This window comes from Miscanthus floridulus, chromosome 1, assembly GCF_019320115.1.
Source record: "Miscanthus floridulus cultivar M001 chromosome 1, ASM1932011v1, whole genome shotgun sequence".
Classification (NCBI taxonomy): Eukaryota; Viridiplantae; Streptophyta; class Magnoliopsida; order Poales; family Poaceae; genus Miscanthus; species Miscanthus floridulus.
This window is the reverse complement of record NC_089580.1, coordinates 125,333,036-125,357,622: the sequence shown is the minus strand read 5'-3', so window position 1 is coordinate 125,357,622 and position 24,587 is coordinate 125,333,036. Positions and strand designations below refer to the sequence as shown.

At 49.2% G+C, this 24,587-nt stretch overlaps 1 protein-coding gene across 1 annotated transcript; it reads right to left on the bottom strand.

Annotated features, from left to right (window-relative positions):
- LOC136540342 (uncharacterized) lies at positions 1–24,587 on the bottom strand. Its single transcript, XM_066532346.1, has 12 exons — positions 24,340–24,587; positions 24,159–24,243; positions 15,258–15,309; positions 14,997–15,017; positions 14,863–14,916; positions 14,356–14,406; positions 14,149–14,211; positions 3,808–3,873; positions 3,654–3,692; positions 1,301–1,423; positions 651–743; positions 1–456 (listed from the first exon to the last, which is right to left on the bottom strand). Exons 1-12 carry the CDS (start codon positions 24,431–24,433, stop codon positions 271–273), a joined length of 927 nt encoding a protein of 308 aa, XP_066388443.1. The 5' UTR covers positions 24,434–24,587; the 3' UTR covers positions 1–270.

The window sequence follows — 24,587 nt, the reverse complement described above, 5'->3', positions numbered from 1 at the left end:
TACCGCAGTGAGTAGAATGAGACATACGGGCTTCCGTGCATTACCCATAAATTATACATGAATACGTCCTGTTGCAACGGCGTGGACATATTTGCTTGTCAGACAGGAAACGGAAACGACCAAACACACTGGACTTCGGATCCACTCTTTCCCTGCGCTTTCATTTCCTCCCTTCATGTTCAGCGTATTTACAAGGCGCCGATACAGGGCCCACGTGTCAGGGCACAGTGGGCAGCGATACAGACCTTGCTAGATACGCACGCGGTTCGCTCAAAGCGACAGCATCCGGTGTATGCTCTGCTTGGACGACGCCTCCGGCGTCAAGTAAGGCACGATGTACTTCTTCATGTCGCTTCTGGAGATACGCAGGTGGCCTCCTGGCACAGACACGAATTTAACACGCCCAGCCTCGTCCAGGGTCCTCAAGCCAATCCAATCTTCTGTATACAGCTTCGTCTATGCACACGGTGAGCGAATGCATTTTGTTAGTACCAGAGTCACAGAGTGAGACATAAAATAAAATTGCCAGAACATCGCAATGGAGAATAATCTACGCCAGTTTATGCACCACAGCACCAGTATGACTGTATGAGTTAACCAAAGAAAGCAAGCTACTCCTAACTCATGAAGGTACAAGGAGGAACAATCACCTCTTGAGGGGGCAGCACTGGGCTAAAGGCTCCATCAGGGTAATAACCAAACCATGCTGTTTCCCGAGGTATTAATACTGCATCGTCCTCAAACTGGAGCAGTTTAAAAGGATAATAAATTTAGCAACCTTCAGCAGAAGCATCTCAAAATTTGAAATACATAAGAAAAAGAAAAGTTAGAGAACATGCATGTGCTACCTGTGTCAATTACGGCTAGATTATAGTTGATGCTTGATGTTTATAAAAATGTAAGCAAAGAAGTCATGTTATAGTTGATACTTGATGTTTATACAAAATGTAAGCACCACACTATGATATTAGAGCCTTTTGTATATACATGTAAATAATTATTTCATGAGACATGCATTTGCTAAAGAGCTTCACAATGGTGTAAATCCTAAAACTGTATACGAGATAAGCCAGCTTAAATGAACCAATCTTTGTTCAATTAGCATGGGCACATCTGCATATGGTAGCTTTGTTTGTTTTGGTTTCTGAGGCTAACAGGAACAGCTATGTTTTCCTTTGTTTACTGCATTAGCTGAAGGACTAGGCTGTAATTGCCAACTCGGCACATACTATCCTATGGAATATAAGGACCCAGAAAGTGTTAAAACAGCATGCAACATTTGATAAGTTCAAACTTATACCATGATCAGTACCAAGTTTTCCAAGCTGCTGAATCTTTCTTTATAGGTAGTATTTCTTGCACTTGGGATCTCATTGTTAAGCTTTGGAAGAAATCTGCAACCTTTTAAATAATCTTCCATATCCTGAACAACAATCAAACATACCATCGTGTAAACAAAAAATAGCTACAATTTACTTTAGAGAGATGGTAAAAACATCTAGTTTTGGATGTGAAACTTTAAGATTCATGAAATGAGGCATAAAGGTTTTTGCAAGGTGTCATGCTCGGCCGTACATAACAAAGGCGCCATCGCCAGACTGGACAAGAGACCCGAAGGGACACGCCAAGTTCTAGTGGCTAGGAGTCGAGTTTGTGCAAGTTGTTTAGAGTTTGTTTACATTTGTTTGGAGTCGTCGTGTTAGTTGGCAGAGAGTTAGTTATGTACAGGAGAGGGAGACTATATTCAGATTGTAATCCTTGAGTTAATCACTCAAGAACTTAAACTCCAGTTCCTTTATTCCGTTGCCTTGTCCCAAGGCACCACATTACTACGGTGCCCAAGTTCAAGCACACGGTTCAGAGTCTCTGCCTGTGAATCAAGAACATAAGAACAAGAAAGAACACAGTCTGAAAACTTTTGATGTGATTAAGCTCACAAGTTAGAGTTGCACAAACCGATGAACTGTGACACATTAATCAAAGCAAAACACAGACCCTAACTTAGATGACGGTTACTAAATATATAGTGTTAGGGGACAAGGACCCCTAGATGCATCTTAATGGACCCCGACACTATACATGGCCAACGACCCAAAAGATGGTAATGCAGCACCCTAATAGATTCTGTACGCCTACTTGTCTCAACGATTTCTGTTGACTCGTAAGGAATTTGGATGCGGAACCGGTGCCATTGGAAAGCTATCTCCTTAGCTTTTCATGTATATGTAGAATATCGAAAAAAGAGTTTGTATGTGACTTGGGCGACAAGCGTGGGCTACTCCTAGAGTCCAAGGTGGACTTCAACACTTGACTTGGATGCCTAAGTTGGTCTTCTAAGGAGATGGCCAATGGCTATGGACGTCCTAGTTGGGGCGTGCTCTAACTTGGGCTAGGTCCCAAGGTGATTACAAGCCCCAAGGTCCAATAAAAGGTGATGTGGCGCCTGGCAGAAACAACACCAACATGTCATGATTATTTGGAGGTTTTGCCGACATGATATTGAGGTGGGACCAGATTCATTTGAACAATCAAGTATTCATGGGCCTCAATCGCACTATGCATGGAAGAGTTATGGCCTTCCCAATATTCTTAGGCAAAGGGCCTCTAGTCCAACTGGTTAGAGCGTCCCAACGGCACTCCTCAGGTCCTGGGTTCGACTCCCCGTGGGAGCGAATTTCAGGCTGGGGTTAAAAAAATCTCCTCGTGTGTCCCACGCCAAAGCACAGGTCTAAGGAACGGCCCTGTTCTCACAGGGGTACGGTGCCGCTGTGTATGGGTGGGGCAGGGATTCGGGGGTTTTCTGGACCTGCGTGAGAAGATTCTTCTTCTTAATGCAATGCCCGGGGGGTGGTTCCCCCCCCCCCCCCCCCCCCCCCCCGCAAGTCCAGCTTTTTTCCCAATATTCTTAGGCTACCGGCGAAGTGAACCGAATGTTGGGTTTCAATGGCCTTGTACTCCAAAATGGGTCTAGCGCATGGCGTATCTATGGCCCATTAGTTGTATAGGCCATAGAAAGTGTTTTTCCAAAGCGCACATCATCATCACCTTTGTTCCTAAGAACATTGAAAGTATCAACATTAGGTAGCAACAAATTCTTACTGATATAGTTATGCAAACATAGAAAAGAGCTCACCTTATATTCAATGATCGTATCACTAGGTGTCATGTACTCATCATCTCTGCCACTAACAACTTAGGTTGTTATGCTTCTAGGTCGGGTTGTTAATTAGTTCTTCTAACAGGGGCAGATGTAATTAATCTTTAAATGGGGTGTGTCGATGCGGGTGTTGTAACACTATCTTCTTCTATTAATGCAATAATATGCAGCTCTCCGTGTTCGAGAGAAAAAAAAGAACTCTACTACCAAACAACCACCGCAGGATACACCAAAAAGTAGATATTGTTGAAATAATATTTGTAACTATCAAATACTCTAGTCCGTATAGGATCCCATAGACACACAAAACTCTTGCACGAGTTCATGATGTAACCTCCTAAGACTAGGTATCAGACTAAACTATATAATGACAGTACATGGTGACAAGGAGCCTAAGCCATTCCAACTGATTTCACAAATATATTGGACCCAAACCCTAGAGCACAACTCTATACCATGCCAAGGAATGGAAGGGGGGAAAAGGAAGAACACTCACAGTGGGTATCTTTAGGTAACCACTAGGGGCAAGATGTGCCTGTAATTTCACAACCCTCAATTAATTTACTTACTGCACAGAAAAGGCTGTCTAATGTCTTACAATAATAACTGCAGTACAAAAACTGTGACATTGCAGCACAAGTTATACAAACCTGCACGTAATCTGAATATATCTCTGATTTAATCAGATCATCAATAAGAATACAAAGAAACCCAGACTGCAAAGAAAGGAGAAAAAGTTCAGTAGCAGAACAACAACAATGATAATATGTAAACAATGCTGGTTTCAAAATTCACCTCAGTACCAGAAGCTGCATTATTAATACTAAGTAGAAAACATTTTGGGAAAAATGGTTCTATACTAGAGGCAGATACACACTCTTTAGATGATACCACTCAACTTGATAGGTTCACTTCAATGCCACTTATTCTTCTTGTGACTGTACCAATCAAAACTACCGTCTACCAAAGACTGCTTTTGAAGTTGTTGGTACATCATTGGCATGCCCTGACAAGGTCAAGCAGAGAGAACACCAATCACAGTGACTGACAGGTAGCTTTGGTGGTTTATCTCATCGGTAGCAATTGCTCCTAGCTATGCATGGGGGAGAAGCTCCTGATCAAGTTGAAATTTTGATAGCATTAAGATGAGAGTCTGAGGAGGGTGGGTTGTAGAAAATTGGGACTGCATTAATGATAGAAGGCTGGTGGCATCAGAGATATGGCAATGCAAGTGCCAACTCCAATGATCAAGAATTTTAATGCACACTAACTTCATTAGATGCATACTCTTCTACTTAGCATTTATTGATCCTAGATTCTCACTTCCATTCATTTAGCCTAAGCACGTGCCTGAACCTTGATTGCTTCTGCTGGGTTTCAACTCTAGCCTACCCCAACTTGTTTGGGACTTAAAAGCTTTGTTGTTGTTGTTGTTGTTGTTGTTGTTGTTGTTGTTGTAGATTCTCACTTCCATTCATTTAGCCTAAGCATTAATTTGTGTGGTTGTATCGATTGGATGTTGCATGAGAGAAGTAGGATTTCTTGATTCCATGCTTGCGAATTCATCTTATTCAGTTATAGCTCCTCCCATGACTGGATCATTGTTTTAACTGAATAAGATGACAATTATTTCTTGATGTAGGTCGTCATCTTATTCAGCTATTTCTCGATTACATTTCTGCTATTTGATTTCTTATGCTCCTCATCTTATTCAGTTATGCTGGCCCCTGGATCTTCGGAACGGGAGAGCCGACCACTCCCGTGTGTTGCCGACCACACACTATGGCTAGAGGTATAAGAAGGGAGGGAGAACAGAGCGCACACACACACAGCACAAGCACCAGCGTTGGCCGGAGCTCTGCAGAGGTGATGGCAAAACTGAACTCGCTCTCTTTACTGAGTTGCAGTAGGAAGCTATATATACAACTCTACCCATCTAATCCTAGTGCACAGACATGTCAGGCTGCCATGCTGTTACAGTGACTAGATGTGACAGCAGGGTTGACTTTGGCGCCTGCCCCTGCTGTGGATACAGTGCGGCAGGAGAGCCTTTCGGCGCCTGCCCCTGCAGCGGCTACAGGGAGGGCATCAGATTACTTTTATAATTCTTCCTCTAATCCTGCTGCTAACCCTAGAACCTATACGATGCCGATCATCTTCTTCAACTCTGTGAACCGAAGACGGCCGAGCGGCTTCGTGACGACGTCCGCGAGTTGCCGACCAGTTTCGACAAACTCGATGACGATTTGCCCTACATCGATACAGTCCCTGAGAAAGTGGAACTTGACGTCGATGTGCTTGCTCCGGTCATGGAGAACCGAATTCTTTGCGAGGGCGATGGCGGGCTGGTTGTCCACCATCAGTGTTGGTGAGTGAGCTTCCACACCGGTCAGCTTGCCCAGTAGCCGGCGCAGCCACACAGCTTGGCACGCCGCTGTGGCCGCCTCCACGTACTCTGCCTCGCACGTGGACAGTGCCACCACCTTCTATTTCAGCGACAGCCAAGAGATTAGAGCCGACCCGAGGAAGACGAGCACGCCAGAGGTGCTCCGCCGTCCGTCGATGTCCCCCGCCATGTCTGCATCGCTGAACACAGTGAGCTGCAGCCCACTTCCGCCGGTCTTGTGAAAGACGATCCCATGATCCACCGTCCCCTTGACTTAGCGCAGCAGCCGCTTCACTGTAGCCCAATGATCCTCTCGGGGATCCTCCATGAAGCAGCTGACGTAGCCCACGGCGAACGCAATATCCGGCCTCCTGTGGACTAGGTAGCACAGACCGCCGACGATACTCCGGTAAAGTGTTGCATCTACCTTCACCGCGATACTGGCCTTCGTCATCTTCAGCCGCTCCTCTATCGGAGTCACGCACGGCTTGCCCTTAGCCATGCCGCTCTACTCTAACAGCTTCGAGGCGTACGCGCTCTGACCGAGCGTGAGCGCCGCCTTCCCCTGTCTGACCTCGATGCCGAGGTAGTAGGAGAGCGCGCCGAGATCGCTCATTCAAAAACGAGCCGCCATCTCGCGCTTGAAGCTGTCGATGTCCTCCGCACACGCGCCGGTGACGATCAAGTTGTCCACATACACGCCGACGATGAGCTCCTCCTTCCCCCGTCGCCGCGTGTAGAGCGCGTGCTCGGTTGCGCACCGCATGAACCCAAGCTCGCACAGCGTGGCGTCAAGCTTGGTGTTCCACGGTCGCGGGGCCTGCCGTAGCCCGTAGAGCGCCTTGCGCAGTCGGAGCACCCTGTGCTCTGCTCCCTTGACGACGAAATCCGGAAGTTGCCTGACGAAGACAGTCTCCGCCAGCTCGCCGTTGAGGAAGGCCGATTTTACGTCCAGGTGATGGACGCGCCAGTCCTTCGCTGCTGCCAAAGCCAACAGCAGTCGGATAGACTTCATGCGCGCTACCGACGCAAAGACTTCCTCGAAGTCGATGCCCTCGCGCTGGACAAAGCCTCGGGCGACGAGGCACGCCTTGTGCTTGACAATGACGCCGTGCTCGTCCCGCTTGACCTTGTACACCCACTTAAGGCCGATCGAACGACATCATGGAGGTGGATCGACGAGCTCCCAGGTCTCGTTTTCCTTGATCACCTTCATCTCCTCCAGCATTGCCCGTCGCCAATTTGCATCGCGCTCGGCCAGCGCGAACATGGGTGGTTCTTCTACACTGACGAAAAGCAGCTCTGGGTCATTGAGCAGCCGACCCGCCAGGCCTGAGGACCTTGTGCTGCCGACGATGTCATCCAGCCTGCGGAACTGCACCTCCTCACCATCGTGGAAAGCATACACGAACTCTGTAATGTCGCTTGGAGGTGAGGCGAACTCGATCGGCGTTGATGGAGTCCCCTGTTCCACCGGAGTGGTCAGCACAGCACCAGGAGTGCTCAGCACCAGTCTTGGAGTGGTCGGCACCACTGCAAGGCCTCTCGGCTCCGCTACGGGAGCGTTCGGCACCCGTCCTGGAGTGGTCGGCACCACTGCAGGACCGCTTGGCACCACTCCTAGAGTACTCGGTACCCCTCCCGGAGTGCTCGGCACCACCCCAGGAGTGCTCGGCTCCGTTGCTGGAGTGGTCGGCACCTCCTCTCCAGCGTCTCCACAACCGTGGATGACCAAGTGCTCGACGACGAAGGTGCTGATGAAGCCGCCAGCTTCCCCCATGTCCGGACTATCCCAATCCCAGGCCTCCTCGTCGAACACGACGTCACGTGAGACAACCACCTTGCCTCCGCGTGGGTCGTAGAGCCGGTACGCCTTGGTACCTTCCTCGTAGCCTAGGAACACCATCGGTGTGCTCCTGTCCTCCAACTTGGTGAGGACCGACTTCGTCTTCCTGACGTGGCCGCTGCAGCCGAATGTCCGGAGGAAGGACACGCTCGGCGTGCACCCATACCAAGCTTCGAACGACGTCTTACCCTTCAGGACCTTGGTGGGCGCGCGGTTGAGGATGAACACCGTCGTGGTCACCGCCTCACCCCAGAACCTTGCCGGCATGCCCTTGGTCTTCATCATGGATCGAGCCATACCGACCACCGTCTGGTTCCGCCGCTCCACCACGCCATTCTGCTATGGCGAGTACGGCGTGGTGTGGTGTCGCACCACACCCTGATCCGCGCAGTACAGGGTCAGCAGCGCCGCCCCCTCGTCACGGCGGGACAACGCGTCGGCGACGGTGTTGAGCCTCCCTGCGCGGTATTCGACCGTGAGGTCGTACCCGAACAGCTTGGAGACCCATGTATGCTGAGGAATCGTCGTCAGGCGCTGGTCGAGGAGGAACTTGAGGCTCCAGTGGTCAGTGCGGACGGTGAACGCGCGACCCCAGAGGTAAGGCCGCCAATGACGGACTGCCTTGACCAGCCCTATGAGTTCACGTTCATAGGCTGGTAGCTTGGCATGATGAGGAGCAACCGGGCGGCTGAAGAAGGCGATGGCACCGTCTCCTTGGTGCAGCACAGCGCCAAAGCCAGCACCTGACGCATCGCAGTCCACCACGAACCGCTTGGTGAAGTCGGGCAGCTGAAGGAGGGGTGCCGTGACCAGCGCCGACTTGAGAGTGAGGAAGGCCGCCTCAGCCTCAGCTGTCCAGGTGAAGGCCTCGCGCTTGAGGAGGGCGGTCAGCGGTGCTGCCACACCGCCGTACCCGGCGATGAACTTTCGGTAGTAACCGGTAAGGCCGAGAAACCCGCGCAGCGCTCGAACCGAGCGGGGTGTTGGCCATGCCTCCACCGCAGCAACCTTGTCAGCATCCATGGCGACTCCCTCGGCGTTGATAATGTGACCGAGGTAGGCCACCGAAGGCTCGCCGAAGGAGCATTTAGAGCGCTTGGCGTAGAGATGATGGTCACGCAGCTGCTGCAGCGCAAGCTTGACATGTTGTAAGTGCTCAGCCCACGAGTGGCTGTAGATCAAAATATCATCAAAAAATACAAGCACAAAGCGGCGGATATATGGCTTCAAGATGTCATTCATGAGTGCTTGAAAAGTAGCAGGCGCGTTGGTGAGGCCGAAGGGCATGACGAGGAACTCAAAATGCCCACGGTGCGTCCGGAAGGCTGTCTTGGCGACGTCATCCGGATGCATGCGCACCTGGTGGTACCCGCTGCGAAGGTCGATCTTGGTGAAGAAGCGGGCACCCTTCAGCTCATCCAGGAGCTCATCGACCACCGGGATCGGGTACTTGTCCTTGACGGTGGCGTCGTTGAGGGCACGGTAGTCGACGCAGAAACGCCAAGTGTCGTCGTGCTTGCGGACCAGAAGCACCGGGGAGGAGAATGGTGAAGTCGACTCCCTGATGATCCCTTGGCCGAGCATGTCCTCGCACTGCCGTTCGATCTCATCCTTCAAGAGCTGCGGGTATCGATACGGCCGCACCGCCACCGGTGGAGTGTTGGGCAAGAGGTGGATCCTGTGGTCATGGCGGCGCTGCGGTGGCAGGCCACGAGGCTCCTCGAAGATGTCATTGTAGGACTAGAGGAGGTCCTCCAGGACAGCACGGGGATCAGCTATGGCGCGAGCGGCCAATCCCCGGCTGTGGACACCAGTCCAGTGGTGGGAGCGACCGTTGTACCAGAAGGACATCGCGAGGGCGTCGAAGTCCCAAACGATGGGTCCCAGCGTCCGGAGCCACTGGACGCCAAGGACCAGGTCGAAGCCGCCCAAGTCGAGGGCGAAGCAGTCGATGGAGAACGCCTCGCCGCTGATGGTGACCGGAGTAGCCAGGCAGACGCCGGGGCTGCGTACCCGATCACCATTGGCCACCATGACGTTGAGGCCAGCTCTCGGCGTGACGGTGAGTCCCAGGCGCTGTGCAAGCGGGGAGTGGATGAACGTGTGCGTGGAGCCAGTGTCCACCAGCGCCCGCAGCTGTGCCCCGCCCACTGTGACCTGCAACAACATTGATTCCGCGGCCTTGAGGCCAGTCAGGGCGTGGAGAGAGATCTCCAGGTCGTTGATGTCGCTGAGGGGGTCGTCGTCGTCATCCGCCAAGTCCATGAGGAAGACGCCCTTGGCGGCGCACTGGTGCTCCTTGCTATAGGGTTCCGGGCAGAAATAGCACTGCCCGTTTCGGCGTTTCTCCTGCATCTCCACCGGTGTAAGACGGCGGAAGCGTGACCGAGGGCCCTCCGGCTTGCCCTCTGGCGGAGGGCCACCCGGGGCGACGTTGGAGGAGGCCGACGCGATCGTGCGGCGGCCGGAGCCCTTCGGTGCCGTCGAACCGTTGACAGCAGAGGACTCCGCGTGACGCTGCTCAAACACCCGCGCGAGGCTCATGGCCTTCTGGAGGTCGACGGGGTACTGCATCTCGACGTCGTGCGCGAGCGGTTGACCCAACCCTCCAGTGTAAAGGTCGATCACCGTCCGCGGGGCGAGGTCGGTGCAGCGCGCGAGCAGGGCCTGGAACTGGCGCGAGTATGCCTCCATAGTACCCGTGCGGACCAGCGCCTTGATCTCAGCCATCGAATTGGTGCGGATTGGTGGCCCGAAGCGGAGGTTGACGAAGTCGACGAAGCGTGGCCACGGCACCAAGCCGAAGTCACGCTCCATCTAGTAGTACCAGTCCGCCGCGGTGCCGTTGAGGTACAGCGATGCCATCCACACCTTCTCATCTTCGGGAACCTGATGGCCACGGAAGAAGTTGTCGCATTTGTTGAGCCAGGTCAGCGGATCAGACTCACCGTCGAAGGTGGGGAATGGAATTTTGGGGCGGACGGTGAGGTTCGCGGTGACGGTCGATGAAACAGTCGTAGTCCCGATCGTAGTCACGCCCGCCGCGTCCATAACCGCGGCCCGCGCGTCCTGACTCGCGGCCGCCGCCGCCGAATCGACCGAAGCCGCGGAAATCGCGCTCGTCGTAGGCGCGGCTGTCGGTGTAGCGGCGCCCGGCGCGATCGTCGTACCCGCGGTCCTCGAAGTACCCGCGTCCGCCGCGGTCTGCATACCCGCGGTCGCCAGGGCCGTCGGAAAAACGGCCGCCGCGGGCGCCGAAGTCGTGCGCGTCCCGGTCATCGAAGCCGCGCCCGCCTCGGCCGTAGAAGTCGTGATCGAAGGTGCGGCCGCTCGGACCGAAGGGGTCGCGATCGCGGAGGGCGCGCTCGCGGAAGTCCGCCCAGGCGCGGTCACGGTGGAGCTCCTGGTCCGTGTCGTCCGCGTCGGCATCCTCCCCGTCGGCGCCCTTCCCAGAAGCAGCGGGCTTGCCGCTCTCCATGCGCGCAAGACGGGAGTCATGGGAGTTGAGTCGATTGGTGATGGTGGTGAGTTGACCCAAGATGCGATCCAGCTTCTCGTCCATGGTCGCAGGAACAGGGGAGGTGCCGGACCGAGAAGTCGATGCACCGTAGATGGTCTCCGATACCAAATTGATACGGCGTTGTCGCCGTGGAGTACGCAGGGGAGAGTGGAGAAGAAGCCGGGACTGAGAACTGGAACGGAGAGGGTATCGTGGCAATGGTGCGGTGGAAAGTTCGTCGGCGGCAGCGGCAGAACCGCGCGCAGCCACCGTCGAAGATGAACCCCACCCACACGGGAGGTTCTATTCTTCTTCGATGCCCATTACAGCATTCCTAGGACACCTTTATACTCCAGGTGTCTTCCTAACAAACCAAGACCCCGATCCTATAATTCCTCCTGATTTATTGCTTTCTAAAACAGATAGAGGCGCCTCAGCCACTAGTGGCGCGCCTGGCCTTGCGCCGATACTGCCTGCCTATGAAGGAGTCCACAACAACTCCACCGAAGTGAATTCGCCGCCACGATCAGTCCACAGCACGCGCAGCTTCTTGCCGCTCTCTACGCTCGCCTTGAACTTCTTGACCGCTTCCGCCGCCTCGGTCTTGCTGGTCAGAAGCTGCAGCCACATGTACCGACTACAGTCATCCACCAGCAAGATGAAGTACTTGCGCCCGCCGGGCGTCGCTGGCATGATCGGCCCGCAGAGGTCACCATGGACCAGCTCGATGGTCTTTGCCGCGCGGTACTTCGCCGTCTTCGGGAACGACAGCCATCTTTGCTTCCTGGCCAGGCAGCTGTCACACAGCTCGCCTGCGTGCTCGATGTGAGGCAGCCCAGTCACCATCTTCTCCAGCCGACCAAGAGCGTCGAAGCTGAGATATCCATACAGGGCATGCCACAACCACGGCTCCTCCGTGCGCCGTGCAGCCAAACAGATGGGATGCTCCACCTTGAGGTCGAGCAGGTACAACCAATTCCGGGACCTCTTCATCTTGGCAAGAAGACGCTGCTCCCGGTCCCTGATCCTAAGGACGCCGTCCTTGATCAGTACCTCGCTGTCGCGCTCATCCAGCTGGCCAATGCTGATGATGCTTAAACGCAGCTGCGAGATGTAGTACACATCCGTCAGCGCGTGGTGCTCACCGTTCTGGCACCTAAAGATGATGGTGCCGCGCCCTCGGATCGTCACCCTTGAGCCGTCACCGAACTTCACCATGCCAGTCACGTTGCCGTCAAGCTCGGAGAAGGCTTCCTTGGAGCCCGTCATGTGGTTACCGTCGCCGAAGTCCAGGTACCACCGCTGCTCCTATCCGCCACCCACATGTCCAAGGTGGACTTAGGCACGCGGTTCGTCAAGGTGGACAGCCTTCAGAGCCTTGTCGTGCCCTTCCACCACCATCACCTCTCCCTTCTCTTTGGCCTTAACGTCGTGCAGTGCATAGAACGTCACCATCAGGAGAGTGGCCTCATCATCCTCATCAGCCTGCGCTAAATGAGCCTCAGCCTTCTTCTTCTGCTTACGATTTGTGCACTCCTTTGCCCAATGGCCCGTCTTCCCGCAGCGCCAGCAGGCGTTGGGGTCGACCTTCTTCTTCTCCGAAGAAGCCTTGCCGCGGTGCTTGCCATCACCACCGCGGCTGGAGGAGGCTTCCCCAGACTTCTTCCTTCGGGCAGCCCACTCCTCCTCTGTCAGCAGCAGCTTGCCGTTGTCCGTTGTTGCTGTGGCCTGCTCCATGCGCTCGTCCACCGCCTGCAGACGGCCTGTTACATCTTCAATGGTGAGGGTGGACAAGTCCGGCATCATCTCTATGGAAAGAGCGATCTAGATGTACTTCATCAGCACGGAGTGGAGGTACTTGGAGACCGTCTCTTCTTCGTCAATGGTGACGTCGTGGCTTCTTAGCTTGCTGATGAGCGACTGCAGGCGGAGGGAGAAGTCCTTCACCGATTCACCATTCTTGAACTTGAGGGTGGCGTACTCCTGCTTCAGTAGCTGGGCCATCGCCTTCTTTGCGCGGTCGGAACCGACGCGCATCGCTGCAATGGCCTCCCACGCCTCCTTAGCAGAGTTCTTCGCCCCCAACGGCTCCCTGTACTCTACTGGCACAACAGCGAGGATAGCCTCCAACGCTGACATGTCTTCTTCGTTGTCGGTGCCCTTGTCAACAACATTCCAGAGCCGTCAGGCTCTGAGCATGACCTTCATGGTCACCGCCCACTCACCATAGTTGGTGCGAGTCAGCGTCGGCCAACTGGTGCCGTTGACCTCCCGCATCGTGCACACGACGACCTCCTGTCGTGGCTGGGCAGCCACAGCAGCGCCGCTGCTGTCGCCCATCTCCAAACCGTCCGTCATAGACAGCGGTTAGTCCGGCGACGGCGCTTGTACGGCTCTGATACCACTTGTTGGCCCCTGGATCTTCAGAACGGGTGAGCCGACCACTCCCCTATGTTTCCAACCACACACTATGGCTAGAGGTAGAAGAAGAAAGGGAGAACAGAGCGCGCACACACACAACACAAGCATCAGCGTTGAACGGAACTCTGCAGAGGAGATGGCAAAACTGAACTCGCTCCCTTTACTGAGTTGCAGTGGGAAGCTATATATACAACTCTACCCATCTAATCCTAGTGCACAGACATGTCATGCTGCCATGCTGTTACAGTGACTAGATGTGATAGCAGGGCTGACTTTGGCGCCTGCCCCTGCTGTGGATACAGTGCGGCAGGAGAGCCTTTCGGCGCCTGCCCCTGCAGCGGCTACAAGGAGGGCAGCAGATTACTTTTACAAGTTATATCTCCCCATTACTTGTTTTATGTAGGTTGTCATTTAGCCAAGGCATCAAGAAGTTTTCCCATGGAAATGCACCCATAAAATGTCAATTACTATAGCATTTGATAAACAGGTATGCAGTCACTATGAGTAAAATATGTGAAAAACTAATGCATGAGCTCCTTATTCTATGTATGAAGCACTAAAATATTAATCCTGGACCAGAGTGAGTGCAGTTAAAGTGTTGCATCATGAGGTGCCTACTAACAGCAACCTAGAAAGCATTATGTACCCATTGTTTATATCAATACATTGGTTAATAAATTATAAGCATACTTTGGTTAATAAATTTATCATAGCACATACTCACTGCACATGGAAAAAAATCTCTCATTTATATCTGATGGTATTGCAAACTCAGATTGCTACTGTTAGAACAATGATCTAAAAAGAAGGATAAATTGGGAAGAATGGAGTAAGCTTACACCACAAAGTGGCACTGAAGCTGTACCAGCATGAGGACCCCCAATTGATATGAAATTCTTGACCTATCCCAAAAAGGAAGTTAAAACAAGTAGAGTATACAGACCACGAAGGGATTAATCATCAGTTGGAATAACAAGAACAACAGATAAACAAGTTAGCTCAGTGGTTGATAAATAACAGGAAGCAAAGAACAAAAATCAGCTCACCGGAGGTCCACCATCACAGTACTCGATTACAGCCCTGCCAATTAAGTTCCCCTACAAAAGGAATAGATGGGATAGGGTCAGAAAATATAACTCCCAAACCCCAATCAGCATTAATAACCTCAGAATCTAGCGAGAGTATAACAGCAAATCAGCAATCAGTGAAACTTCCTGCTAAACTAACAAGCCAATTCTCAGAGCACACTCCAAACTTATGTGAACTAAAGCGGTTTTGTCCATATAGTTTTCACAATAGTTACCAGAAGTTCACAGACAGCATTACTACAAGTCAGTTATGATGCCTGAAAACCTCTTATTGCTAGTAATGCTTCTTATTTAAGTATCTAAATTTCATAGCTTTGCGTTAACCAAGACAGTGAAGAAATTTGCATTTCCCAGAAACAGAATTAAAATAAGGAGACAGGAGCAGCAGAAAAGTACATCAAGAATAGATAAGAACATTTGAAATTATTGTCGTGAATCACAAATAGCACAGCACCACAAACACACCTGAGACAGGCCAACTATATTGTAACCTTCAATGAGCTCTTTCATTTTCTTGACCTGGAAAACAAATTCCAGAAATGGTACAGAACCTTGATGACTCAGTGTACAATTGAGAAAAGCAGAAGATGTTGCATCACCTTCTTGCAAACCGTATTTGCCTACAGATGAAAGTAAGATATGAGTATAATGGGGGAAAATCTATCCATTTTTTTCTTGAACGATGCAGGAGAGCTGTCATTTCATTCAGAGAGAGAGAAAGAGGGAGAGGCAAATGCCTGCTCCAAGTACAAAGGAGAGGCCGTAGCTTGCTCCCAAACACACCCGTCTCTACAAAAAAAAGATGCACCACACACACCATAAAAAATTTATCCAGTTGCAACTCTAAGTAAGAAACAAACCTGCCCTTGAAGTGGCATCAACCAAGAGTCCCATGCTCCTCTTCCAATTTCACTGAGCAACACAATTTCCATTATTAAATTCAAGAATAAGCACACTATCAGGTTTTTAAAAAAAAGGATTGACGCAATGCCCATCATAAGTCTTCTTTTAGATGTTATGTATAAAGATAAAGAAAGTTGAGGCATCAATGCTATAGTGATCACTTGATATTAATGGCAAAGCAAACTAAATACTAACAACAGATCAGATGTAAACAACTAAATATCAAGGCAAATGTACAGAGATAAAACACCAAAATATTTTCTAACAGTGATAGTGGGGTCTTACTTGGTACCCCATTTTATATCATGTGCTCAAGAAAACAGAGTTCACATATGGTATTTGTTGTCTTCTACAGATCAGCCATGAAGACACGACCTATCACTAAAGCTGTTTTCAACTTCTTTTGATGAAATTGCATTAAAAAAAACTTCTTTTGGTGAAAGTGCATACAGGACTATTTTCATTATTGAATTTAGGATTACAAATACATAGCTACAGCAATCTTCCAACCTAGTTTACAACAGTTTTAACATGTTATGGTAAACTTTTCAATACATTCCATCAGCTTCGACAGAATATTGGAATATAATCCTAACGAGATTCTCTTTTTAGGAAAGAGAACAAAGTTCAAATTACATTTTTTATATGTTACCCCCAAACATTCATCCTGAAATTGCAGAGAAAAGTAACAAACAAAACCAGGCAAGAGGCCATCGCATAACAAAATGTATTTAAAGAGATTCCTTGGCATATATGTAGCACTACAGTTTGTTTATTTATACTTGTAAAAAGAAAGCCAAATAAAAAATGTATTTAGATGAAAGCACCTGGTCATGATAAATTTACAAGGGAAATAACAAACTATCCACATAAAAATAACAAATAATCCACACAAACGTGCTAGCATATAATAGTTAGTTCCTTTTTTATCTATACATGGAAACCCACGTATACCTAAATTTGGAACATATATTTATTGGTGTATACATGCAAAACAAACAATAAAGGGCGTACCCAGTGCTGAGAGCATCCCACACTGTGCGGGGTCTGGGGAAGGGTATTAGCAGCAAGCCTTACCCTTGCGATGTGCAAATGCAAGGAGGCTGTGGCTCGAACCCACGACCTTCCGGTCACAGTCGGTAGTACTCTACCGCTTGCACCAGGCCTGCCCTTCATGCAAAACAAACAATCAATATATAAATTCTAGACACTAGAGCGTTACCACAAAACAAATTTCACCCTACATGCCCTGAAATTCCTACATGAACAGGTAAACAAAGCCATTTATTCCAAAGCACAATACCAGCAACATCAAGTCTATATTCCCGACCACCATTTACTCTTCTCTAACAACACAACAGACACACCAGATATAGGATGAAGTTTGGGTGGGACTTGGGAGAATGTTCTTTGAAAATTACTTATCCCATAATTTTTGGTATATGTGAAGACCAGAAAAGTTCTACTGTTTGCCAAATGGTGGGAGGAGGCAGCAAGCAAGGTGCCAATGCAGGATCGAAGGCGGTTCAATGGAATCCTCATTTACATTGTATGGAACCTGTGGAAGGAGAGGAATAGGAGGATCTTTGAAAATGAACACAAAACGGTCCAGCAGGTGGCCTCATTGACAAAAGAGGATATCATGCAAAGATGCAGGGCTGTATCCTTTGATGGGTAAACACCATTAGCGGTGCGACATGCCTGTCATGTTCCGGTCCTAGGACCGTAGTGTTTGGCGCCAGGGGGTGCCTTCTGTACATAAACTTCTTTATCCTTACTTAATTGGGCAGCAAAGCTCCTGCCTTTTATTTCAAAAAAAAAAAGATCTACTGTTGCAGAAGCAAACAGAAGAAACTGGAATTGAGGTTTGGACAAGCAGAGTGAGTGGAGTAGACTACAATGCAGGACATCTTGGAGGAGGGGTTTTAAATGATCAGCGAGATGAAGTAATCTGGAAACTGGGAAATTTTCTACCAGATGTTTGTACGGATTGATCACATTCGGTGGATTGATTGATAAAAGAAATACTGATACCGGGCAAACCAAGTTGCCACCAAAAATTCAAATATTTTTGTGGATGATTTGGCATGATAGGATTAAAACAGCTGATCAGCTGGTAAAGAGGAATCTATGTGGGAAGGAGGAAAGTTTGGACCATGGTTTCTTCATATGTCCAGTGGCAGTGACAACTTGGTGTTGGGTCAGAGATAGTTTCCATTGGGCTAATATCCCTGTTGGTCTCCAGTACTTCACTGAACAACATATGGGAACTGCAGGGAGGAAGGAGAGTCAGTGGAATATTTTCTCTTAGCTGGAGTTCGTTTGTCCTTGTGGAAAACTACAGTTGATTGGGTTTTTGATAACTCATTGGTTAAATCCCCCAAGGTTTCACAAGGTGCTTGCCTTTCTTCAGGTCTGGAGGCTTCTTTGGAAGGAGGCATATCAAGCACAGGTGGAGCTTAAGATGATCAAGATGAATGCCTTTCTTCAGGTCTGGAGGCTTCTTTGGAAGGAGGCATATCAAGCACAGGTGGAGCTTAAGATGATCAAGATGAAGGAGGCATTAGTAGCATGGTGATTGGCGATTTGGCATTGTTCTTTTGCTGGCTTGTAGCTTGGCCTTCTTTTAGCTGTGTGCTTCATTTTTTTTCTTTGTTCTACTAAGTATGTTTAAGTTTCCAAGTTCATTGTTTGGATCACAGGTTCTATCAAGAACAAGATCTAGTTAAACCAGATTTGAGGCTAACCACTTAATACTCCATTTGGCTAGATAGCAGAAAACGTGGATAACCAAAAGTATGGTTTTGCTAAACTCCTACCTGGTTTCTAGAAACTGACTCCCATACCTCCTGTTTTGTGTTACATGCTTCTTCTTTTTTTGTTCTTCCGTCTAAAATGAGAGAAAAGTGATTTGGTGCGATGTAATGGGTCTCCACTGTTAGTTGATCTCCACCAATAGGCCCAACGGCCTATTGGGCCCTTATCTCTGCTCCCTGATCGGGGGAGCCCAACCCTAATCCGGTTGGTGGGCCCCTGTCGCACAGCACATATAAAAGGAAGGTGGGGGTGAGGGCTCGGACTACGAGGTTGACCGGAGCCGCCACACCCACCTACAGAGAAACCCTAATCCGATCCTAAAGCGTGCTGCCAGCGACGGGATGAGTCCGCCAACCCCCCCACCACTGCCGTCGCCCCTGCAGGGTCACCGCCGACGCCACTGGACTTCATCTCGCCGGCGCTGGACGACTTCTTCTACACCGCGACACTGGCTGCGGTGCATCTACTGAAGGGCTAGGAGCCTACTCGGATCTACGGGTTACACAGAAAGGTACTCACATCGATCCTAACAATGGTATCAGAGCAAGGTTCACTTTGTGTAACCCTAACCCTAGATCGGGTATGGGAAAAGTGGACACGGTTTCAACAAAGAACCCTAGCAGTTCGTCAGCCTAGGGTGTAGATCTAGGGTTTCAGATTGAAAAACAAAGAAAATGCCCGATCCAGATCGGATCGGGACGGCACTCGAACCCTAACCCTACAAGAGAAAGAGGACGGTCATGAGGCTACCTACCTGGAGCCTGGCCGTCCTGTCACTGCCGTCGACCAAATCTATGGCCGACGAGAGAAAGACAGAGCCGCCGGGCTGGGTAGCCTGGCGCGCGCGAACAACAGGGCACCGTCGCGAGACTACTCGACGGCGGCGTGCTCCGCAACCAGGCAAGCACGCACGCCGGCGAGGAGCTCCACGGCGGCGCCATCTTGTCTTCTTCCTTCGGTCACCATAGGTGGCCGCCGCTCGTCCGCCGCAGCGCGTGAGAGTAGGAAGAGGAGAAAGAGAAAGAGAGAGGCCAGGGGAGCCGCGGGTTCGGATAAGAGAAAGGAAATAATCAAAAGAAAGGAAAGAATCAAAGAAATCCAAACCCTAATCCCCTCTTTCGGTTCGGATAAGAGAATCAAGATCCTAATCGGAGAAAAAGGGGGAAAAAAGGGGGACAGTCCTACCTCGCCGCGCGAGAACCTTCGCCGGCGCGGGAGAAGAAGACCGAGTCGTTGAGCCGTTTTGCCCAGGCTCGGCAAAGGGGGCGCCGCGGCCAGGCCGCTCGACGGCGGCGCGCTCACCCGTTTGGGGAGCGCGCACGCCGGCGAGGGGGCCGACGACGGCGCCATGGCTGCTGTCCTCGCTCGCTGCTCGCTCGGTTATGCTCGCTGCATTGAGAAAGAGAGAGGGCGAAGAGAGAGAAAGCAGCGGAGAGACTGAGCTAGGGTTTGCACCGGCTGCGGCGTCGGCGGGTTTTTATACCGCCCGAAACGAGCGCCCGGCCGTCGGATCGATATCAACGGCACAGATCATATCGGCCCATCGCCGGCCCAGGCGGGCGTGCGCGCGAGGCCGGATTCCCGGCCCAGGCCCAGGTTGCGGCCTGGGCGTGGGGGGAGCGCGCGGGACAGCGCGAGCGCTGACGTGGGCCATGGGCCGCTTTGGCTGTTAGGCCAAAAAAAAAACAGTGAAAGAATCCAGATCAGTTTTTGATTTTTTCTTTTCCAGTAATTGCTAATTTCTGGAAAATGAAAAATAGCTCGAAAGAAAAATAGAAAAAGTAATTATAATTTTTCCCTGTGGGTAAAATTCAAGAAATTGAGTGAAAATCTTTCCGCTGCTAAAGAAGTTGTTTATACTCCAGTTATTTTGAATCAATGTGATATTTAACTGGAGAAAAAGAAATTTTTCCAATAATGTTTATTTTCTGGAAATTGATTAATGGATTAAAGAAAATAGAAAAAGCATTTTTCCCTGTGGATAAAATTCAAGGAAAAGTGAATTTTTCCACAGCTAAAGAAAAGTTGTTTATTCTCCAGTTATTTTAAACCAATGCGGTATTTAATTGGAGAAAAAGAAAGTTTTTCCGCTGCTAAAGAAAAGTTTGGCTGTGATAAAGAACATGATTGAACCTACAATTGTAGGCTAAATCCCAAAGTGTGACACGGTCATCGAGTACCTCAATAGAATAAAGAGTCAGTTCACTGGCTCTTCAAAGACATATGCTACTCAGCTGAAGTGGTGGCATAAGAGAGCTCACGATGCATTGTCGAAATTATGGCAATGTCGTTTAGGCCATATTTCGAGGGGGAGAATAGAAAGATAAGTTAAGAATGATATTCTTCCTCCATTAGAGCTCTCAGATTTAAAACAATGCAGAGAATCCATAAAAGAAAAGTATATGAAGAAAAGTAAGAAAGATGACAAACGAAGCGCAGGAATTTTATAGATTATTCACATAGACATCTGTGGTAAGTTTCCTGTAAAGAGTGTGGATGGTAATGATTCGTTCATAACATCCACAGATGATTACTCCTATTATGGCTATATTTATCCAATTAAATAAAGAAAAGATGTATTGGATAAATTTAAGTTATTAAAGATTAAGATAGTCAGGTCTGACCGTGGGGGAGTACTACGGTCGGCATACCCTAAAAGAATGGCATAGTAGCCCAGTATTCTATACCGGGTGAACCTCAGCAGAATAGAGTAGCTAAAAGAATCAATCGTACCCTGATGGATATGGTGGGCAGTATGATAAGTTACTCCACCTTACAGTTGAGCCTGTGGATGGAGGCGTTAAAAACCTCATTTATATTCTCAATAGAGTATCAAGAAAGTCAGTGCTCAAAACACCGTATGAGTTGTGGACAGAAAGAACACCCTCACTTAACCACTTGCGTGTGTGTGGGGGGGGAGCCCTGCTAAGGTTAAAGTGTTTAACCTAAATATTGGAAAGTTATATCCCAAAAACAGTAAGTTGTCATTTATTTGGCTACGCAGAAAAGTCAAAAGGTTTTCGTTTTCTACTGTTCAGAGAGACATACAAAGTTTGTGGAAACAAGACACGCTGTCTTCCTAGAGGACAAATGGATGAGGGGGAGCATGGTAGCTCGAAAAATTGACCTTGAAGTGAAGCGGGTGTAAGGGCCCTCTCCAATGATTCATGAGCCATTTTTTCTCACTACCTGCTGTAGCTGCACCGACAGTGCTAGATACTATGGTGCCAGCACTTGTTGTTATCCCACCTGTGGCAACAATGAATGACGATGAGGAACCTGTTCTTTAGGATCCTATAGAACCTATTGCCACACATGAGGGGGAGCAACAACAGCCTCAAACAGAAGATGTGCCAAAATTGAAGGCCCCTATAAGCTCTCAAAGAGTTAGAAAATCAGCTATTCCTGCTGATTATGAAGTGTATAACATGAGGAATTTCAAATGGAGGATGATTACACCTCATTTGAAGAAGCTATGAGAAGTGATCATTCATCAAAGTGGCTTGAGGCCATGGAAGATGAAATGAAAACAATGAATGTCAATAAAGTTTGGGATTTGGAAATAATTCCTAAAGGAGTCAAAACAGTAGGCTGTAAATGGGTCTACAGAACAAAACTTGGCTCTCAAAGGAATATAGAGAAACATAAAGCGCGACTTGTGGCAAAAGGCTATATGCAAAGAGAAGGGATTGATTACAATGAGATATTTTCTCCAGTCTCATGTAAAGTTTTCTTCAGAATCATAATGGCATTAGTGGCACATTACGATTGAAAATTATATCAGATGGATGTAAAGACGGCATTTCTCAACGGAAACTTGGAGGAAAATGTTTACATGGCACAACCGAAAGGTTTTGTCATGGAAAGAAAAGAACGAATGGGATGCCGCCTAAAGAAATCCATTTATAGATTAAAGCAAGCTTCAAGACGGTAGTACTTGAAGTTTGATCAGTTAATAAAGAATTTTGGGTTTTAAAGAGAATGTAGAGGACAATTGTGTCAATACAAAGTTTAAGAATGGGAAGTTTAACTTCCCTGTCCTATATGTAGATGATATCTTACTTGCTAGTAGTGATGTCAGTCTACTACTGGAGACAAAGAAATTTGATATGAAAGATCTTGGCGAAGTCTCGTTCGTTCTAGGGATCGAGATTCACCAAGATAGAAGAAAAGGGTATAAGGAATGTCACAAAAGACATACATGAAAAAGATCTTAAAGAAATTCAGTATGCACAAATATAGTCCCTCACCTGCTCCTATAGTCAAGGGCGACAGATATGGGGATTTTCAATGCCCCAGAAACCAATATGAGCTCAATCGATAAAGTAAAAGTGGTTCCATATGCTTCAGCTGTCGGAAGCTTGCAACATGCTCAAGTATGTACGCGTCCTGACTTGGCATTTGTTACCGGGTTTTACTTGGCAGATTCTAGAGCAATTCTAGAATAGAACACTGAAATTAGTAAAGAAAGTCTTGCATTAATTGCAAGGAACGAAAGGCCTCATGATGACATATAGAAGATCTGATTCACACCACATGGTGGGATATTCAGATTCTGATTATGCGAGAGTGAATACATATCCAGACGTGGATTTTCTATCATCTCGCAAAGTGGAGATATTTCATGGAAAAGCTCAAAGCAAACCGTCACTACATCGTCCACAATGTATGACAGTTTGTAGCATGATATGAGGCAACGAGCAGGTGAACTAACTAACGAAGTTCATACCCGGTTTGAAGGTGGTTGACGACATCTATAGACCACTAAAGTATACTGCGATTATAATCTGGCAGTACATGATGCTCACAACATAAGTCAAGTGGTGCTGCCAAACACATTGACATGGAGTATTATGTTGTGAAAGATAAAGTCCGGGATCAAGTCATAAATCTTGAGCATATAAGTAAAGAAAGGATGCTCGCGGATCCGCTTACAAAAGGCTTACCACCCAACATGTTCAGAGGACATGGTGTTCAGAAAACATGTAGCTAGCTTGGGTTTAAGGGAAAGCCTAAAATATTCCTGGACAAAAGAAAGCCCAAAGATAAGTATCTATTTCAGAACAGAGTAGTGAGTTGTAGCTGTTAAGTCTATCGGCAATGGACCGTGACGATGAGACATGCTCTAGGAGCTAATCTGTAATGGAATGAACAAAAGCAAATGACATGAAAGTAAAAGATGGAATGAGATCAAGGGGGAGAATGTTAGTTGATCTCCACCAATAGGCCCAACGGCCTATTGGGCCCTTATCTCTGCTCCCTGATCGGGGGAGCCCAACCCTAATCCGGTTGGTGGGCCCCTGTCGCACAGCACATATAAAAGGAAGGTGGGGGTGAGGGCTTGGACTACGAGGTTGACCGGAGCCGCCACACCCACCTACAGAGAAACCCTAATCCGATCCTAAAGCGTGCTGCCAGCGACGGAATAAGTCCGCCAACCCCCCCACCACTGCCGTCGCCCCTGCAGGGTCACCGCCGACGCCACTGGACTTCATCTCGCCGGCGCTGGACGACTTCTTCTACACCACGACACTGGCTGCGGTGCATCTACTGAAGGGCTAGGAGCCTACTCGGATCTACGGGTTACACAGAAAGGTACTCACATCGATCCTAACATCCACGAACACTCGTTTTAGTCTACAAATCCATAAGTCTGGATCTAGCTAAGTAAGAACCCTTTTTTTAGGAAAATAGCTAAGTAAAAAACAAAAACCAAATTTCCTTAAAATAACGACAAAACCTGTTTTGTGGAAACTTAGAGGTGTTTTTTCTTTGTAGTGGAGTGAGTCGATGTCTGATTCCGGTGGCCTCTGTACCAAGTACCTTTGATGTAAGTATTTAACATGTTTTCCCCAGCATAAAGTTTTTTGTCTTTCATCAAGATATAAAAGTCGGACCAAGAGCCTCTTGGTAAAAATAAAAATAAAAATAAAAATCGGCGAGCCAAACGCATAAGATCCTAAAACCCATACCGCAGGCCCCCTCTTGTATCCTAAAAAAAACAAATCAAAACAATATAATTCAGAGAGAGAAGCCATTACATGCAGTAACCTTTGGAGCCGGACCACTCCCCAAGCATCTCGGTGAAGGATGCCAGGCCATCGTTCCCGCACTCGTCGCCAATCCCTGCACGCACCCCGGGCACAGCCAACCATAAGGAATGAACCTAATCTAAGACCAAGAGAAGAAGCAGAATCGAAGCGAGGCACGCGAAACCCCAACCGTGCAGGACGACGAAGGGCACGCCGGAGGCCACCGGGGCGAGCACGGGAAGGAGTATGAGGAGAAGAACGGCGACGGCGCGAGGTGGGTCCATCGGCGTCCGCGGCAGGGAGGGGAGCAAGGTCTTCGCCTTCGCGTCCCGCACCCGCCGCCCTCTCTCGGCGTCCGGCGGAGCGGAAAGGGGATTTAAGTCTCTCGTGAGCTCTGAATTGAGGATGACAAATCGGAATCGAGAAGAGCGGAGCGAG

What these genes read in the sequence shown, in the direction of transcription:
- LOC136540342 (XM_066532346.1), bottom strand. Translation starts at nt 24,433, where the DNA reads ATGGACCCACCTCGCGCCGTCGCCGTTCTTCTCCTCATACTCCTTCCC. An exon ending in GCCCTTCGTCGTCCTGCACG is followed by an intron (nt 24,244 to 24,339) that starts GTTGGGGTTTCG and finishes GGGTGCGTGCAG; the next exon opens with GGATTGGCGACGAGTGCGGG. An exon ending in CTTCAGTGCCACTTTGTGGT is followed by an intron (nt 3,874 to 14,148) that starts GTAAGCTTACTC and finishes CTTTCTTTGCAG; the next exon opens with TCTGGGTTTCTTTGTATTCT.